Source organism: Neodothiora populina, assembly GCF_041146345.1.
Source record: "Neodothiora populina strain CPC 39397 chromosome Unknown canker_contig_12, whole genome shotgun sequence".
In the NCBI taxonomy this organism is placed as follows: Eukaryota; Fungi; Ascomycota; class Dothideomycetes; order Dothideales; family Dothioraceae; genus Neodothiora; species Neodothiora populina.
Genome location: NW_027191404.1, coordinates 2,577,231 through 2,595,543, shown reverse-complemented (window position 1 = coordinate 2,595,543; position 18,313 = coordinate 2,577,231). Strand labels below are relative to the sequence as shown.

The 18,313-nt window shown below is 51.0% G+C and overlaps 6 protein-coding genes across 8 annotated transcripts; 3 read left to right on the top strand and 3 right to left on the bottom strand.

Moving 5' to 3' along the window:
• Positions 1–1,095: 1,095 nt before the first annotated feature.
• AAFC00_001532 (uncharacterized protein) lies at positions 1,096–2,157 on the top strand (the record flags this gene model as incomplete). 3 transcript variants are annotated; one of them, XM_069340735.1, is made up of 4 exons in its annotated part: positions 1,096–1,201; positions 1,252–1,455; positions 1,508–1,859; positions 1,917–2,157. In XM_069340735.1, 4 exons carry the CDS (start codon positions 1,096–1,098, stop codon positions 2,155–2,157), a joined length of 903 nt encoding a protein of 300 aa, XP_069204207.1. The 3 variants fall into 3 exon arrangements, with proteins under 3 accessions (XP_069204207.1, XP_069204208.1, XP_069204209.1); XM_069340736.1 differs by having other exon boundaries at positions 1,911–2,157; XM_069340737.1 differs by having other exon boundaries at positions 1,508–2,157.
• Positions 2,158–2,668: 511 nt separating this feature from the next.
• Positions 2,669–4,506, top strand: AAFC00_001531 (uncharacterized protein; the record flags this gene model as incomplete). Its single annotated transcript, XM_069340734.1, has 5 exons — positions 2,669–2,768; positions 2,821–3,006; positions 3,062–3,351; positions 3,406–3,463; positions 3,521–4,506. The coding sequence occupies 5 exons, from the start codon at positions 2,669–2,671 to the stop codon at positions 4,504–4,506; spliced, it is 1,620 nt and encodes a 539-aa protein (XP_069204206.1).
• Positions 4,507–4,841: 335 nt separating this feature from the next.
• Positions 4,842–8,345, bottom strand: AAFC00_001530 (uncharacterized protein; the record flags this gene model as incomplete). Its single annotated transcript, XM_069340733.1, has 6 exons — positions 4,842–5,026; positions 5,075–7,233; positions 7,301–7,485; positions 7,556–8,022; positions 8,091–8,169; positions 8,256–8,345. The coding sequence occupies 6 exons, from the start codon at positions 8,343–8,345 to the stop codon at positions 4,842–4,844; spliced, it is 3,165 nt and encodes a 1,054-aa protein (XP_069204205.1).
• A 912-nt stretch (positions 8,346–9,257) lies between these two features.
• AAFC00_001529 (uncharacterized protein) lies at positions 9,258–13,204 on the bottom strand (the record flags this gene model as incomplete). The annotated part of the gene is made up of 3 exons (XM_069340732.1): positions 9,258–9,938; positions 9,993–10,463; positions 10,514–13,204. The coding sequence occupies 3 exons, from the start codon at positions 13,202–13,204 to the stop codon at positions 9,258–9,260; spliced, it is 3,843 nt and encodes a 1,280-aa protein (XP_069204204.1).
• A 254-nt stretch (positions 13,205–13,458) lies between these two features.
• On the bottom strand, positions 13,459–14,333 carry AAFC00_001528 (uncharacterized protein; the record flags this gene model as incomplete). Its single annotated transcript, XM_069340731.1, has 3 exons — positions 13,459–13,950; positions 14,002–14,080; positions 14,134–14,333. 3 exons carry the CDS (start codon positions 14,331–14,333, stop codon positions 13,459–13,461), a joined length of 771 nt encoding a protein of 256 aa, XP_069204203.1.
• A 387-nt stretch (positions 14,334–14,720) lies between these two features.
• Positions 14,721–16,706, top strand: AAFC00_001527 (uncharacterized protein; the record flags this gene model as incomplete). The annotated part of the gene is made up of 5 exons (XM_069340730.1): positions 14,721–14,960; positions 15,010–15,777; positions 15,833–16,003; positions 16,056–16,369; positions 16,424–16,706. 5 exons carry the CDS (start codon positions 14,721–14,723, stop codon positions 16,704–16,706), a joined length of 1,776 nt encoding a protein of 591 aa, XP_069204202.1.
• Positions 16,707–18,313: the final 1,607 nt, after the last annotated feature.

Here is an 18,313-nt window from a genome sequence, read left to right as displayed (position 1 = left end):
AAACAAAGGTTGACGCCGCCTCGGCGCTTTGATGCTTCGACACGACAAAGACGACGACAAGGTCCTTTGTGCATGGCGACTTTAGCTGAAAGACCGATTTACTCGCCGCTCGCCATCAGTCGCTACGTCTCATTCTCCGCGTACACCTCTTCGACCGTCGACTCGAACGTTGATTGTGTCTTTCTTCTGGCACATCTCCGAGCCTAAGGTAGACGCAGAAGTACACCGGCTGCTTCAGTAAGCTTACCTGATTCATAGCGGATTGACCGTTCAAGCTCAGAGATGAACACTATAAATCTGCGACGTAAACGTTTGTAGCTGCTCAAAGGTAGCGATCGGATTAGTTAAATGCAACAGCTTTATATTGTTTGACTACGACTCTTCATAATTATCGATTCCTGAAGTAAGGAGTGAACTTGTGTCGAATCGCTCGGAGCGCGGCGCTTCGTCGAGACCAAGTTCTTGGCGCAAGAGCGCCCACAGTCTACGTGAAACAACTACTCATGTACCGTTGTCAAGTGGACTTCATTTCGTCCTGTCTCATGTTTTATACCCCATCGTGAGTGTTTCAGATTGCTTCGTCTCTATCCGAATTCCTCTAGACCAGGAGTAAAAGATCTATAGAGTCCGGCAAATATTGTTCCCGCCTCCTAGACGAGATTAAAAAGGACTTTGACAATGGGGGCGTTCCAAATGTGGAAGAGCCTCGTTCCGTCGTATATCGACAACGACTAACCGAGTTGACAAGCGCCCAGATCGGATCCTAGCAAGGACTCTTCGACCCGCAGAGATCTCCTCCTGGTGAGACGTAGTTGTTTGTATCCTATGGGCCTCCTACGGGACCATTGTCACTGCTCGGATAGTGTAGGGTTTGTTGCACCCCTGTGCAGCCGCGAGAGAGTATATCAGTAGCCATGTCCATACCTCTGAAGAACAATTCTCCTCCTCATCCTCAGCAGTCTTACCGCAGTCTTTGCATCGTTTCGCTCTTTACAGGTCTGTGACCATTACACTCATTATTTTCATACTTTCTTTCAGCAGCACTGGTTTGCTACTGCCATTAAAACTTCTATCTTCTATCAATACACCGAAAAAATGAAGTACACTGCATCTGCTCTCGCCGTCGTCGGAATGGCCGCTTCTGTCCATGGTCACGGATTCATCACCAGCCCCACGGCCCGTATGCCTGGATCTGAGATGCGTAAGTATTGCTTCGTAGAATTGACAATCTCATTCTCACAAATAAAACAGAAGCTGGCTGCGGTCAGCAGGTCTTCAACAACCAAAAGGGTGACAACTACGGCAATATCCAGGGTGAACTTCAGGTCGCAGCAACCCAGAACGACTACGACGCTGCTGCCTGCAACATCTGGCTTTGCAAGGGTTACAAGTACAAGGACAACACTGCCAACGTTCAGACCTACACTGCTGGTCAGAAGGTTGACTTCAAGTTCGGTTAGTAGACGATGATCCAGTGATGCGGTATCACTCTACTGACAAAACCCAGACATTCGTGCTCCCCACACTGGTGTCGCTAACGTCTCCATTGTGAACACCGCCACCAACTCTGTCATTGGATCTCCTTTGGCTTCGTGGGATGTCTTTGCCTCCAACAGCAACAGCGACTACGCCAACCAGACCAGCTTCAGCATCACTATCCCCTCTGACCTCGGTTCTACTTGCTCCACTGCTGGCGCTTGCGTTATCCAGCACTACTGGGACGCCCACGACATTGACCAGACCTATGAGTCTTGCGTCGACTTCACTGTCGGTGGCTCCGGCAGTGGTTCTGACAGTGCTTCCGTTTCGTCGGTCGCTGCCAACACCCAGGTCGCTTCTTCCACTGCTGCTATTTCGTCGTATGTTGCCACAGCTTCCTCATCCAGCTGTACCACAACTCTGACCATCAGCTCTAGCTCGGCTGCCGCTACCTCTGCTGCCGCCGTTGTCTCTGCCGTTGCTTCCCAGGTCCCCACTGCTGCCCTCAGCAGCACCATCACCGCTTCTGCCACCGGTACTGCTGCCAGCTCCATGAAGCCCATTCCTTCCGGACTTACTCTTGGAGATCTGCTCGAGTGGATCGACTACTTGTACGCCAAGGACGAGACCACCTACAACGGCAAGGCCAGAAGACATGCCAGAAGCTTCAGAGGTTAAACGGGTGTGAAAACGTAGATAGAGTAGAGGAGGGAAGAGCAAATCAATAATCCAATCTTCCTATAGTTCACATGACCAATGTAGACAGCCAAGTATCTTATCAGCGTCCACGGCATATCGGCTGTGTTTGCACGATCTGCCGTTTTGACAACGCAAGTGTTGAGAAATACATAAAAGGCGGTCTGCGGCCTATACCGCCGTGCCAGGTGGTCTGTGTTGGGCATAAGCGCAGTGTATCGAGCGACACCTCATGCCAAGCCTCATGTACCTTGACCCGCACTTCTGCCCTCGTCTATGCCCGATTGATACAGGCATGGGAGAGGAGGTCCCATTTACAAGTACTCTGTACCTGTCCCCTTCAAGAAGCTCTTTTCTTTCTCTTCTCTTTACACTCTATTGTCGTTGTTGTTGTCGTTAGAATAAAGTCGTATCTGGAGCTTGGGGTTGACTGAAGCCTCTTCTGCTGTATAAGCGAACCGAATCACCTCATTTAGGTGGCGATCAGCAATATATGCCGGCGTCTAGTATAGCAGATACCTTACGGACACGAGAAAGGGATCTCTCGCTGGTCAAAGACGAACCCTATAAGCGACTGATTGTCGCTGAAGATGGTAAAAGTAAAGTTGAGATGTGTGTGATCAACTCGTGCTGATTCTCGCGCAGGCACTTGGCTCAATTCTGATAATGGGGCTCTGAAAGACATTAGCACACCATCAAATGTGACTCGAATATCGAGAGCCATCAGGCCTCAAAGCTCTGATGGCATACAACAAATTGTCTATTACCACCGAGGAGTAGGCTCCTCGGCCGGACTCGTCGATCGTGTCTATGGCGGCATTACAGGTGAAGGTAAGATAGAGTTATACATGTGTTGTTTGAACAGTTAATTGACAACATTATCAAGGTCTCAGCGAAAATGTACGCGAAGGCTACGATTTCGTTGCGACTAACTACGAACTGGGAGATGAACTCTTCTTCTTCGGATTTAGTCGAGGAGCATTTACTGCACGTGCAATCGCTGGCCTCATTGGAGAAATCGGGGTCTTGACGAAAAAGGGAATGCCCTTTTTCGCTGAGATATACAAGGATGTCCAACACAGGCATGATCCGGACTATAAGCCTCAGTATCCCGACCTCCCGTTTCGTAACAAGCCTAGTGCTCTTGATCCGAGGTATCGAGAAGAACTCGCTAGGGTAAGTTTGCTCTGCCCGTATATTGCTTCCCGATCTAGTGACTGACAGCAATAGCGAGGTCTTACACTGCTCGATGTGCCGATCAAAGCAATCGGTGTCTGGGACACAGTTGGTAAGAACAAGAGACAAGTACGATAAGCAACTTGTAAAGCTAACAGTCCGAATCAAGGCTCGCTAGGTACACCTCGGATAGGCTGGCTGGAAAAGGTCGGCATCCAATCCTCAGCGAACAAGACGATGAGTTTCTACGACACAAGGCTCTCAAACTGCATAGGAAACGCCTTCCAAGCCCTAGCTCTCGACGAAAAACGGTCCTCCTTCTCCCCAGCTCTATGGGAGAAACCGCCGGGCAACCGCACTCGTCTCCGCCAAGTTTGGTTCCCAGGCGTCCACTCCAACATCGGCGGAGGCTACACAGACCAAGAACTAGCGAACCTGACGCTCGCATGGATGATGTCCCAAGTGCGGCCCTTTCTCGACATGGACCTCGACTACCTGCTGGAACAACAAGACGAAACCGACCGCTTCTACGAACGCACCAACCAACGCATCCGGCCCTGGTCATGGGGCCGCATCTACGACAGCATGTCCGGCATCTACGCCCTCGGCGGCTCCACGACCCGCACTCCAGGCCGGTACTACGCCATCGACCCATCGACAGGCAACGAAACCGACTCGCCCCTCCGCGACACATGCGAGTACATCCACCCGTCGGCGCGCACGCGTCTGAAGTTCAAAGGGCCCGGCGCGGGCTCCGACGACGACAAAGACGTGCCCTATGAGTGCAAGGCGCTGGCCGACTGGAAGCTCGTCGTCGACTACCCGGAGAACAGCGAGTTCTTCGACGAGGACGCCAAGCGTGCGCCGCCGCGCACGCTGGATGTGATCTGGAAGCTGCGCACGCGCCAGACGAACGTCACTACTAGAGTTCTGCCCGAGAGCCCGCTTTGGCCGCTCGAGAGGGAACTGCTGGAGCTGGATCCGGACATCGAGGCGTATGCTCTTAATCCGTCTGCCACTGTTGGTGGTGGCTCACGGAGCAGTAAAAGCAGTCATGGGAGGGAAGGAGGCAGCGATAGCAGGAGTGGAGGAACGACGAGGAGGACGAGAAGTAGTAAAGGGGGTGACAGTAGACGTAGTAGGGGAAGACGGTGAGCCCGTTGTCCTGATGTATCATGATTGGATGAAATTGTGCGTTGCTTTTGTCTGATTCTGTATCAAGGGATATTCAAATCGTCGTTCCTGTCTTTATTTTTGAGGGGTGTTTGCTACTTCTAAAAATAACTTTATGTTTTCCTGGCATTCTCCATGATCTTACTCTTTTGTCCCCTGCTGCTCCTACGATGCTACTACTGTCTCCACAATGCTCCTGGTTTCACACACACAGATATCCCAATTAGAAGAAAGGAGAAAGAGAAAGAGACGTGACAATATTCAGAAGAAGACAACAACAAAAATTCCATTGTTTTAATTATGTTTTTTTTTTCCTTTCAACCGCTACCGTTCAGATTTCCCTCGGCGGCGGCGGCGGCGGCGGCTGCGGCAGCGAGTGCTTCCTGTTGTTGTGCGGCAATCTGGTCGGCTTGGTTGACTGCTTGTTGGATCGTCTGTTGTTCCTCGGGTGATAGTGTCTTTGTGAGATCAGCGTAGAGAGACGGCTGTTCGTGTTGGAGTTCTGGGGGGAGTCAGCTACAAGCTCATGGAAAGGATTGTCAAAACTTACGGAAAATGGCTTGTTTGAACATGGCGTATGGCTCGACTTTGTCGAGCGGCGTTTCAAGCAGGGATTCTTCCTCGAGCTCGTCGTCGTCGTCGTCGTCGTCGCCCAGTGTGCTGAATTTGCTGGCTTGTTGAGACAAGAACTCGAGATATGTCGCGCTCTCGTCCTTGACGTCTTCGCCCTCCTCGCCGATGTCCTCGCCCGTCCAGTCGACCTCACCCTCCCACTCGTCGTCTTCCTCTTCGTCCTCGTAGTCGCCGCCGAAGCCAAAGTCGTCTTCTCTGGTCGCTTCCTCGCGGTTCTTCATGGCTGCGGGAAGAGTCTGGAACAAGCGCACGATGCCTTGCAGCAGACGAGGCCAGCCAGGCTGGATGGTGACTGGGACTTGGTCGCCAGGGAGGACGAGAAGAGAGGAAATGGCAGCAATGGAGAGCTTCTTGTCGTGGACGCGAGTGAAGATGTCGATACTTGAGAACCAGGCGCTGAAGAATTTGTTGGTCCAGCCGTTGGCTTCGAGGACATGGAGTGCGAGAGCAGCGTTGTAGTAAATGGCGTTGACCACCATCTCCATCAGGTGGATGCGGTAGCTCTTGACCTTGGTGTCATCGTTGTTCAGCACAGTCATGGCCAGGCCGATGAATTCAGGGATGTAGTTGTCGATGTGACCGCGGAGGTTGAGCATAAGGACCTCGGCAAGCTTGCAGCCGCAGATACGCTCGACACCGCCGACCTTTTCGTCGTTGAAGATGGTGCGGATCATGTCCACGATGGCTTCGAGATATTGCGGTTGCTGCACCAGGGACTCACGGCCGTAGTTGACAAAGTTCTCGAGGGCGGGAAGCATGTCCTCAAGGTAAAGCTCGGCGCCAGACTTGAAGGTCTTGTGAATGAGCTCGAAAGCGGTCCACATGGTCGGGGAGATGGTCTTGGCGGCGAAAGTGCAGCTGTCGATGATCTCAAAGACTTCGTTGTAGAGATCGTAGAGCTTGTGGTCGAGGGTGATGGTGATGACGGGCATCAGGATGGTCTCGAGATGTGCCAAGACATCGGGAGTGCTCTCGAGCGTCAGGATGAGGGTGCCGATGGTCTGCAAGACACCAAGCGCTGTGATGCTCTTGTCGTCGAGGAAGTCGCCGTAGTCGTCCTCCTCCTTGCTGCTGTTGCGCTCGATCAGCTCTCTGACTATCCTTACGTAGGTATCACGGAGCTGCTCGCTGAGAGCGACGGCGAAAGGAGTAAGCTCGGCTGCGAAGACTTCGACAAAGTCTTCCATGACGTTTGCAAGAGCATCGACGTCGACCTCGTTGGCCAGCTTGAGCAGTTGCTGCATGATCTGGGGGATGTTTTGCTGCATGGAAACACGGATGACATCGTGGCGGATGAGTGGCTGCAGGGCCAGAGCGGCTTCGACACGGACAGGCAATTCAGGGTCGGCCATGGACTCGAGGATGTTGCGGTAGATGACCAACAGGTTGTTGGGATCCTTGAAGTCAAGAGCCTCGAACTTCTCGAGAGTGTCGCAGGCACGAGCACGGAGGAAGCCGTGGGGGCTGCGGAACTCGGGGAAGACGTGGCGAACGAAGAAGTACTCGACCTGGTCGGCGATTGGACTCTTCTTGCCCAGAATGACACCGGAAAGAGTTCCAATCATGCGAAGAGCGCCCTCCTTCTCTCTCGGGTTCTTCTGCTCTTCGGGGGCAGCCTCGTAACGGTTGACGATGTCGTTGACGTAGTTGAGGACTGCAAAAGTCTGCTTCCGCCTGGCCTTGGTGAGAGTGACGAGGAAATTGGTGGCGGCAACGTCGGGGGCGGACACTTCCTCGTAGAAGTTGAGCTTGCGGTGGAGGTATTCGGAAGGGTCGGTCTCGAAGAGCTCGATATCTTCGTCGGATTGACAGAGCACGGGGAAAATGAGATGCTCGATCAAGACAGGCATGTGTGGCTTGAGATGATCCCACATGGACTTGGGTTTCACACACTCGTCCATGAAAGCGAGTGTGAAGGACAAGCAAGGCTTGCTCAGCCAGGTCTGCTTGCCGACCCACTTCTCAATCTGCTGCAAGTAACCCTTGAGGATCTCCGGGGCAAAATCCTTGATGAAAGACTTTGCGACTTCGGTGTATTCGGCCTCGGTCTTTGACAGACTTGCGGGATTACCGTACCTGCACAGCTGTGGTTAGCCTGCAGTATGATGGTTCACATGGTGAAAGGGGATTATATTTGACACACCTGACAAAGAGTCTGTTCAGATTGACGTATGCCCACTTCTTGCACTTCCACCAGTGGTTCAGCTCTCTCTCTTCGACGTCTTCGAGCATCGAGTTGGCAGGTGGCGTCTTTGCGACAATGCTGAGGAAGAGGGTGCACCAGCCGACCATGTTTTGTTGTTGTCGGAGGTGTTCGGGCAGTTCGAACTGGCATCAGGGAGTCAGGGTTGAAAGTGCTAAAACATCCATGGATGAGACAAGACATCTCGAGACTCACGTAAATGGCGTGTTTGTACGCCTTCAGCACCGTCCTCAACATCTCGCCGGCCTCGAGACTCTCTTCGTTGACGAGGTTGTTCCCGATGGCCAACAACTGCGGGAAGGTCATCTCGACAATCTTGTCAAAGTCTCCGCGCATCTCTCCCATCTTGAACCTGTACACTCTGCAGATGGCCAGCAGACACTGGAGACCAGCAAAGACGGAACCGGCATCTTGCGTGTTGAGGAGGGTGACGGTGATGTTGAGGAAGTCTGGCCATTGCTCGGGGAAGTCGTAGTGGAGGATCTTCTGGAGCGTTGCGATGAGCTGAGCGCGGATCTGCGGACTCGAGGCGGCGATGATTGGCACGAGACGGTTGCGGATCGATGTCTTCTCTGCCTCAGGCACCGGGCGAGCGCGACTCGCCGTGGTCTCCTCGCCTGGGGACCAGCCCTTGGTGATGCGATTCTTGAGATAGACGACAGCTGCAGCAGGCTGTTAGTCTCCAACAAAGCCAGCGGTCGTTAATTGTCACACGCGGTGGCTTCCTTACCGGAAAGTCGCACGCCAGGGTCTTGGTCGGCCTCGATGATATTCAAGAGAGCATCTGAAAAGCCAGCGCTGTCCTCGGCCTGTGCGAAGAAGAGAAAAGAACAATCAGCCATCACATTTTCATCCTTGTCTTCATCTCTCGGCACCTGCATGCGCATAAACATACAATTCGCAAGTCCAACTCCGCCTGCCGACGGGCATCGGCGTTGGTGTCGAGGGTGGCCTGGATGCGTGTCCGCAATGCCGCAGCGTCCATGGTTGCTGCTTGTGTCCTGAACCTGTTGATGGATGGAAGATCCGATGGGTTTCGCGTCTTCTCGTCCGACTGGAGGACTTGGCTATGTCTTGGTCAAACTGTTCTGGCCGTGTTTTTTTTCTCGCTGCTTCGGCTCTTTCCTTTTACTGGAGCCTGTCTCCTTCTTGATGCGGAGTTTTGTTCTTGCTCCTTCCCTTTTTTTCCCTCTCTGTTTGGAAGTGGTTGTAAGACGTGATGGTCTGGCGTAGATCTTTCCTCCAAAAAACAAAAGGCTATGGGTTTTATGAATTTCACCCTACGAAGAAGCCCTCGAGCTTTGTCTGGAGACCCTGACAACGGCAGCACAGTGGGGGGACAAGGGAAAGAGAGAGACAAGAAATTTGGTTCCCAAAAAGTCGGAGTCTCGGAACATCTCACTTGCACTGCACTGCACAGCTGCAAAAAGTCGAGGGCTTGACTTGTTGGTTCGTGCTACACATACACTTTTTTACTTTACATCCGAGACTTTGTCAGCCCCATGTCGTTTGTGCATCTATAATTTGGCTTCCTGGAGCTCTCAGCAAATGTTCTTGTACTTGTCCATACAAGGACGCCAAGTCTGATTTGCTACAACATTGGAAGGCACGGCAAACTACTGATGATCGCATTGTAGATAATTTGTATACCTGTGTGGAACAGAATGTTCTCAAGTCATACCATGTCATGTAAACATACTGCGCGAATAGTGATAAGGCAGGGCATGTAATTCAGCATACGTTGATATGGACCGTATCATTGATTCGCGATCCAAAGCCAAGTACCTCGAAAGCACATGGCTACCACGTGCTGAACAAGGTTTGAGGCATGGGCCCGAATGTCGCTCATGCTGATGTACTGCATCCGAGGGCTGCTGTAACCACGGACAAATCCCGCTCACATATACAGTGAGGCAGTCGCGCAAATATCCCGCTTGATCATCTCCTGGCATGCCTGCATCTTGGTATACAACGTCGGGTCACCGATGATGCGCGCCGCATTCTTGACCTCTCTGCACGTCTCGTCTAATCTTGTGATGACACGGACGATGGTGCCTTCCAGCACATCCGTCAAGTCTGTGATTCTGTTGAAAGACATGCCGCGTGCCCATTCGTACACCACTTCGACCAGTCCGAAGCGAGGACGACTTACGAAATCATTAGAGTCGTCCGCCGATAAGATGACCTGATGCAACGTCTGGTAATGGTTGACCTTCTCCGATATCTTGACGATGGTCTCTTGTCCACGCTCGAGCGCCGCCGTCATGTTTGGTACTGTGTCAGTCTTCTCTTGGAAAACGAACGACGAGAGGAGTGCAACGATCTCCTCAGGCTCGTAGTCCGCGAGCACATTCTCCAATATGAGCTCGGTCAACACAAGCTCATCTGCAGAGTGAATCTCACATGCCACCTTTCCTTTCAGCTCCACTCGAGAGTTCTCGTCAATAAAGCCAAGATCCTTGAGCACGGAAATACGCTGTTCGTAGTCTGGCAGCAGCTGAAGATTCTGGTCAGACATCAGTGCCCGCAACTGGTTGATGTTTTCCTTGATCAGCCACTCGTCATGCATCATAGCGAACTTTTCTTCATGTTAGCGTTGGTCACTTTTCGGATAGTCAATCGGTAAACTCACGTGTCTCGGAAGGTCAGGGCAGACCAAACAGCTTTCCCCTTCTTGCGCTGCAGCTGCAACCTTGCTTCTACCATCAAGAAGCTGACGAATGTTCATGTCCTTGATGCGCGAAAAGTCAATCTCTTGCCATGTTGCCGATGTCCATGAAGATCCGGCACGAAGAAGCAGTTCCTTGGCCCTGCTCATCGCCTCGGGTTCCTTGGACTGTACACCTGACACATCCACATCTTGGCAAACAGTTGCGGTTAAGCATTCTATCTCACTAAACGGTATCAGCACCACACGTAGCTTCAATTCAGCTTCTGTTGGAGGCAGAGGTGTGAAACGATGCCTCATTCGATCGAGATAAGGCAGCAGATCTTCATCTTTGCGCTTTGGCTTAGACCGGCCCATTTCCAAGACTGTGATGCTTGGGTTGAGACCCTTCGTGACACCTTCACGGAGTATGACTCCTGCTGTCCGTACGCCGTCCTGTAGTCTTCATTAGTCTTGTACATGCATGAGTCACTCTTGCCGCTCACCTTCTTGTACACAATAAGACGTTTTGGTTGAAACATCCTCCTACCGATTGGTGTACCCAGAAGAGCATTGTGTAGCATGCCGGTCAATTGCTGGTATTCCATGGCAGCGTCGTGGACAACCTCAAGGTCTTCATCACAAATATCGCAAGCCTCGCGCTTGATCTTTGCCAGGTCGGCCTCGGATACCTTGACTTTCTGTTCATGCTCCGGCAGTAAAGCTTGAGTGGCGTTCTCGCTGAAACTGCGCTTGATCATCTCCTCGATCTTCAAAGCCTCTACACGGAGTAGATTCAAGATCATGTTGTACGTAAGTCGAAATTGAGAACGCAGCTTCGTCGGATCTCCAAGCATCATTTGTCGCAACCGTGCTGCTGGCGGTGCCTCATCGGCGCCGGAGGCAACAATAATGACGGTACCCGTAGCATCCAGTCCTCTACGTCCTGCACGACCAGCCATTTGCGTATATTCACCGGGTAGCAAATCGCGAAATTGGCGGCCGTCATGCTTACGGTATCCAGAAAAGACGACTGTTCGCGTGGGAAGGTTCAATCCCATGGCAAATGTTTCTGTTGCAAACAGCACCTTGACCAAGGTCTTCGCAAAAAGAATCTCGACGCACTCCTTGACAATCGGCAAAAGGCCACCGTGATGCACTGCGATTCCTCTACTGAGCAGTTCGCGCAAGCGTCGAATCTGTGGCAATTGTCTGTCCTCCGGCTTCAGTCTTGCAAGTGACTTCTCCAAGATCATATGGATAGCACTTTTCTCTGTTGCTGTGCAGTAGTCAAGGTTTGACAACGCATCCGCGTTCTCTTCGCACCTCTTCTTCGAGAATACGAAGATACAGCCAGGTAACAAATCCTCCTTGCGGAGTTGTTGTACCAAGTGCACCCAGATGTTGCGATCTTGTGCTGCACTAGTTCGGCCACCACCACGACCTGTACGAGCAATGTTCCCAGTGCCACGCTGTGCTGGCTGACCACGTCCGCGCTGTTGACCTCCACCTCTTTGCGCTCCACCACGTTGAGGTCCTCCCCTTTGAGGGCCACCGCGTTGCGTCTGACCCCTCCCGCCTCTTGACGCACCTCCGCCTCGAGCCGCTTCGGCTGCCTGCTTTTCCTCCATCGCCTTGATCTTGTCTCTGCCTGACAAGATATCGTTTGCATCTTTCCAGCCCTTCTCGATGAATCGCTTCTCGGCGTCGACAATCTTGTGCATTTCCTTTCCTGCCCAGAGGAAATGCTCCAGAGGGACAGGACGTTTTGGTGTAGAAATGACATAGATGTTCTTTTTCTTAGTTCGGCCAACCCAAGATGCAAACTCATAAGTGTTTGGCACAGTTGCAGACAACAGAATAAGTGTCACATGTTCAGGCAGCATGATTATGACCTCTTCCCATACCACTCCTCGCTCTAGATCATTGACGTAGTGGACTTCATCGAAAATGACGAATTCGACGTCTCTAATCAAATCGGCGCCGCGATAAAGCATGCTGCGTAGAATTTCCGTCGTCATGATGAGACAGCTAGCTTCGGGGCGGATTTGCACGTCACCAGTCAAGATACCAACATCATCAAACTCCTGACGAAAGTCACGGAATTTCTGATTGCTCAGTGCCTTTATAGGGGATGTGTATATAGCTTTTGTCATGTGCTTGGCAGCTAAAGATATAGCATATTCTGCCACGACCGTCTTTCCTGCAGAAGTATGTGCAGCCACGAAGACAGAATCTCCATTCTCCAGATGATAGACTGCTTCTTTCTGGAAAGTATCGAGTTCGAATGGATACTCACGTGCCATATCCGGAACAAGATCACGAAAGTTAGTCATAGGCTTGTTCACGTCGACCATGTGAGCCCATTCGTGTCCTGGACGCTTGCCGCTCGAAAGACCAAGCTGTCCGCGCGCCGCAAGGGCAGGGAACTCGACTGGTAGAAGGTCATCAATTTCCTCGTCATCCTCGGCGTCACCCTCTTCGTTAGGTCCTTGAGCGTCTTCAGCATGGTCAACGTTGGTGGTGACAGGATCGGCTGGTGCTTCTTCGAGTACTTTTTCTACCTCATTGGCTTCGTCAGTTGCAGCTGGCTTCTTCAGATCAAGTCCTCGAGCAAAGCCGGGTGGAAGTTCAAGTAAAGCACCTTCAGCGCCAAAATTGATGACTCGATCAAGGCTCTTCAATTTCTGTGCACCATCATTACTTGCATTGCCAAGTAACAGCTGTTCTTCAGCAGCAGCAGTCGCCTCAACTGCATCTAGTCCACCGGGAGCAAAAGGAAAGTATCCCGCGGCGCCTCGCACGAACTCGGCACGGTTTGCAGGTTTGCGCAACAGAGATGTCGAGTTCTTGGCAGTGGCACTGTTGGCGGGCACGGTAACCTCTTTATACCCAGTGACACGACCCTCAAGCCCCTCACGAGTGAAGCGAATTATGGTGCGAGTTTGAGTGGGAGCTATCTCAAAAAGGTCCTCTTGGTTGATATGACAATCCCATCGTTGCTGCAGGCGATCGAGCCATTCAGTGCTGAAAGTTGTCGATGGCGTTAAAAACTCTCCTGCGAGCCTGGAGCGGACGTCCTCTGGAGACTTTTTCGCGCGCTTTCTGGGCTTTGATTGATCTAATATTCCATCTATCCCTTGTGGCGCTGCATCTGACATGCGCAGCTTTTCCAATGCATGACTTAAAGACTCCATTCTTCTCATTGGACAGTCACCGTAATGCTACGTTTGAGGCATGTCGATGTCAAAGGACTGGAAGCCGATGAAGTGGACGGAGGATGAAGTGGACGGAGACATTTCGACCGATGACGTCAAGCTGTTTATCAATGCTTCACTAAGGTAAGGTAAATTCCATCCACTTCAATCTCATTATAGACGGGGTACATGAGGTTGTTCAGGGTCATTATAGTACATGTCATTATCATTTTTAGTTGACGCTTCGTCTGGTTTCACCATTCCATCCCAGCCATTGCTTCTTCCTCGTCCGCGAAATCATTATCAGCCTGCGTTGGCCCCCGGAATAAACTCTTTTGACCAGTGTCGGCCTCTTGCTGCTCCGCTAATAATGCATCCAGCTCGTCCATATCAGGTTCCTGCTCCTGCTGCGGTCCTGCTGCTGTTTTCTCGTGTTGTACAGGAGCCGCTCCCATCAATGCATCCAATTCGTCCTCGTCCGGTTCGAAGATTTGTTCTGTTTGGGCATCTGCGCCGTTGCTCTGCGTAGTGACTGCGGGCTCTTCGCGACTGCCAATAAGGTCGTCAAGATCGTCTTCGATTGTCCTAGGCTTCCCCTCATCAATCCATTCCTTCCTGTATATTTGTATCTTCTTTTTGTGTCCAAGCTTCTCGACCATGGCAAGACCGTCTAAGAATTTGGCTTTGGGAAACATATCATCCAGCCACAACTGGTATGTATTGAGCAACTTGGCCATATCGGTGAACTGATGGCAGTATAAGTATATATTATTGAGTCGTGGTCCTTTGATACTGACTTCATGACCTTTGCCGCGAAATTTGAACTTTTGTTTTGATATCTTTCGCAATTTTGGGATACCAGCCGCTGACAATAAACTGTATGTCGCCTGGTCAGACAAGATATCAATATAGTATTAAGTTTTCTTCACCGATTCTCATCTAGCTTCGCGACGGGTTTGCGCTTCTTGGTGATCTTGACTTCTTCGTCAATATCATTGGAGTGAGGGTTCGCATTTGTATTGTTGGCATTGGAGTTTTCTTGCAGGAGATCGTCGAACAGGCCATCCAAATCATCTCTTGGGGCATTGCCTGACTCGACTCCGGTCATGGGAGAAACAGCTGCAGGCATCTTTGTGGTAGATAGTAATGTATTGCTCAATTTCAAACCAAGGAGGAGGTCATAGAACAATGCTCAAAGCGACTCGAGTGTTATAGTGACACGCGAGGGTTGACGCGTTTCACGGCTCATTTCACGTTTCAGGACTAGCGTCTTGTTTCTTACTCGTATGATCATCACAGACCCTCGGCCTTGAATCATGTTGTCCTCTTTCGCTACCTTGGCGTTTGGTGTGTCTGAAAGTGAACTACATCACTAATACCTGGATTACAATCAATTATACCTATATTCGCATTTCAGCATCAATCAAATAGGTTTGTCAAGGCTATCGGCATCGAAATAGGCCACCTTTTAAATACCTGTCCGAGGGTCGTCCTTGACACGCGCTCGCGGTGCAACATGGCTGCAGATGCATTGCCAATGCCTCCATCGGTGGATGCTATCTCAACAAAGCTGCGGAACCTATTGAGCCGCGCCCGAGAGATCAAGCAAGTCCATACTGTCGAGCCGCCTTTGCCCGTGACAGATCTGGCAAATGATGTGGGCTCCTTGGGTCAGGACGTTTTTCACGGCGAATCGGATCCTCACAGATTCACTGTGGTAGAGACTGCAGCAAGAAAGATCTTCTATGAAACTCTAGTGAGCGAGCTTCCTTCCGCGCATTGTTATTTCACTAATCTTCTCCTAGAATTTGACAAGCATAAATGATGATGAATTTGTTCGCATATGGGATCTACTGGATCTATTGCTTTTATGCAGAGAAATGGGTCAATGCGAACCTATATTGGCCTTCTATCTAATCGAAGAGCTACTTGACAGTCAGACGACCGAAGGCTGTCGCGTAGTTTTTGATTACCTTGAATCTAGACGGGAGCGACTTGTGCAGCAGGATTTCCACAAAACGAATCTCGCGCTACTGCGGTCGTGCAACGAATTGCTAAAGCGACTGTCGCGGGCAGAGGATGCTGTGTTTTGTGGTCGAATCTTCTTTTACCTCTTCCAGACTTTTCCTTTGGGAGACAAGAGCTCTGTAAATCTGCGTGGCGAATTTCACACCGAGAATGTAACCTCTTTTGAACAGGAGATTCCAGACAGTCCTCCATCCGACTCTATGGTAGGTGTAGATGAGAGCACAAAGCCTGCAGATAATGACGAACCGGACACGAAAGACAAGGCCAAAAAGAATGAGAACAGTAAGCTTTATCCGGTCTTTTGGCGGTTGCAGAACGACTTCTCAGAGCCGACGAGATTATTCAACGACGAGAACTTCGGTCCATTCAAGGAAAGCCTTGAGAGGACAATTGCCAGGTTCAAGGCCACGCCCGTGATTGTCACCAAATCAGGCGTAGATTCTCAAAGAGGAACAAAGCGCAAATATGGACAGCAGACTGGGGACCACTACGCGAATAATTACAATCCCAAATACCTCACCAGTCGGGATCTTTTCGAATTGGAGGTATGAGATTGGCATCACTTCAGGCAAACGCACAACTAATACAAGTATATCAAAGATGAGCGACCTGGCATTCCAACGACATATCCTTGTGCAGGGCCTTATCCTGATCGATTTTCTCCTCTCTCTGACCGAGCGATCTAAGAAGAGGTGGGCAGAAATCGAAAAGACAAGCGGCAAATCCTCGAATAAGGCTCTGTTATACCGATACACCCTTAGTGAAGACAACGTAAGTATATTCATTACAACCATTTGAGCCTCTTACTGATGCTACGATTAAGGAGAAATGGGTACTTGCAACAAGGTCAGCCATCGCCGAATTCCTACAATCAGGACCAGAAGGCAAATACTATTATCGCATGGTTGAGACTGTCCTCGCACGTGATAAGAACTGGGTGCGCTGGAAGCTGGAAAGTTGTCCCTCTATCGTAAAGGATGCTGTCACGCCCAAAGAAAATGCAGAATCCCAGGCCGGTGCAAAGCAAGCGACAACCAACAAACGCATGAAAGCCAAGCCAGCCGGTGCCATTGATGTCTCCTTTCTGGCAGAAGTGGACAATGTAAAAGGTCTTGAACGGCTAAGGGATCCTTCGAGGTAAACACAAACTTTCTCAATTATCTGATAAGCTTCGAACTCATGAAATTTCAGGTTTACCGCACCGTCCATCGAAGATCTGGTCAAAGGTATTCAGAACGACGAGCTTGATCTCGAGATGGCCATGACAGACGAGGAGAAGCATTCACTCGAAGCTGCCAAGGCCAACAAAACTTGGAGAGCTTTACGCGCTGCAACACGCTCAGCTATCAAAATTCTTGACAGAGTCGAGCCCGGGAAAAGTCTCGAAGATGCAGTCAAAACAGAAGAGGTTACTGTCAAAGCTAGCGAGGGTGTTGGGGCAGACCCACCGGTAACCGAACCTACTACAGCTTGATAGCTGTACTATTGGCAACTAAAAGTCAATCCTATGCACACGATATACCTTGATGCCCACTCTCCTTCCTCTTACATACACAGTGCTATAGACTCACGTATATGTGATTCGTTATATTCTTCCGAAGAAAGCCGATGGTGGTGGGTGTGCGCTTCTCAGATTTATGCCCTACCTCTACATATGGTAGCAAGCAAGGATAACTTTTGTACAGTGTATTCCCCCGATCGATGCGATAGCAAGGGCACTACAGTCCTATCTCGCATATCTCACCGGAAATTGATGCTTGTGTCCTCGGTAAGACTCCACATGGCTTGGCGAACCATTTCAGACCACGGCCAATACCACAACGGGTCGCTTAAACTGATCCATGCGGCGATCAAACCAACCGTCTCAATTTCTCAAAGCTATTCAGGAACCCGACCTCCGCAGTGTTGACAGGACCCGCAACGCAACGCCTTGGCCGGCAGCGCAAGGCACGCGCGACTTAGGAATTGTGTCCCAGCTTCCGAGCTGGAGAAATGTCGAGCCGTCACCCATGGCCACGGCAATTCCGCTTAGAGATCTGTTACAATTTTCGAAACAACAGGCTGATATCCAACGTCCAAAAGGTCCCGCTAGACTTGGCAACGGTTCTGCTTTGCTTTCTCGGATAGCCCGCTGCCGTAACCTTTAGCCTTGCACGTGGCGTCTAACGGGCCGTCGGTGCTTTGAGCGGGTTCGGTATGAGTGAAAGAACACAACCACCTGTGCTTGACTGTCCCATGTGCACTGAACAACCCACGGTAATGGCACGGTCTCCCTGACCGGCGATCGCCAACAGCAGCTCTTTTGCTGGTAGCGCCGAGAATGTGCGCCTGGCTCACCCTTCGGCAGTGGCTTGCTGCAGTAGACGTTAGGGCACATGCTGCGGAGTCTAATCCTACTGAACAACAGCAACAAGAAGGTGCTCCGCGCTTTCCCAGTCTACATTCTAGATACACAAGACAGATAAACATCATGCGATTGCAACTGCAACTCAAACAAGAAGAAAGGAAAACTGCGACAACAACCTTCCCGTCCTGACAAGCTCGGGGCGGCCCGCTAAAGGTGTATGAGGTGAATGTCGATCGGAGGATATGAGATCTTCTGGAAATGCTCCGAATTACTACAATATCTTACCTTCGATTGGTCAGCGTTGCCTTTTGGAAGCCCCTGCATCATGGGAAGACCCGATGGCGAGAGCCGTCCGAGCTCCTAACAAGCGTCAGGCTACAGCGGGGATTCATCAGGCGAAATTGAGCTCTTCCTGTGCAGTGGACGCCAAAAGGTATGTATGGTTTTGTTGCTACGCGCGTTCAGCGCCGTCGCACACCTTTCTTTTTTGGTTTCTTGCCCCCTCCACACCCCCCTCCACTATCCTGTTTCCTTCGATGCTTTGCAAGAATGTAGGCTCAATAAGGGGGAAAAGGCGAAAATCTGCGAACCATCATGGCTGCAGGAGACTATTGAATGAGAAATGGTGAGGCGTACATCACCGGGTCACCTTGGCGTCAATGTGTGCATGTCACTGAATGCGACTAGTTCCACCCTACCCCCGCAACCCACGCGCCATCGAGGCGCCTCTTCCG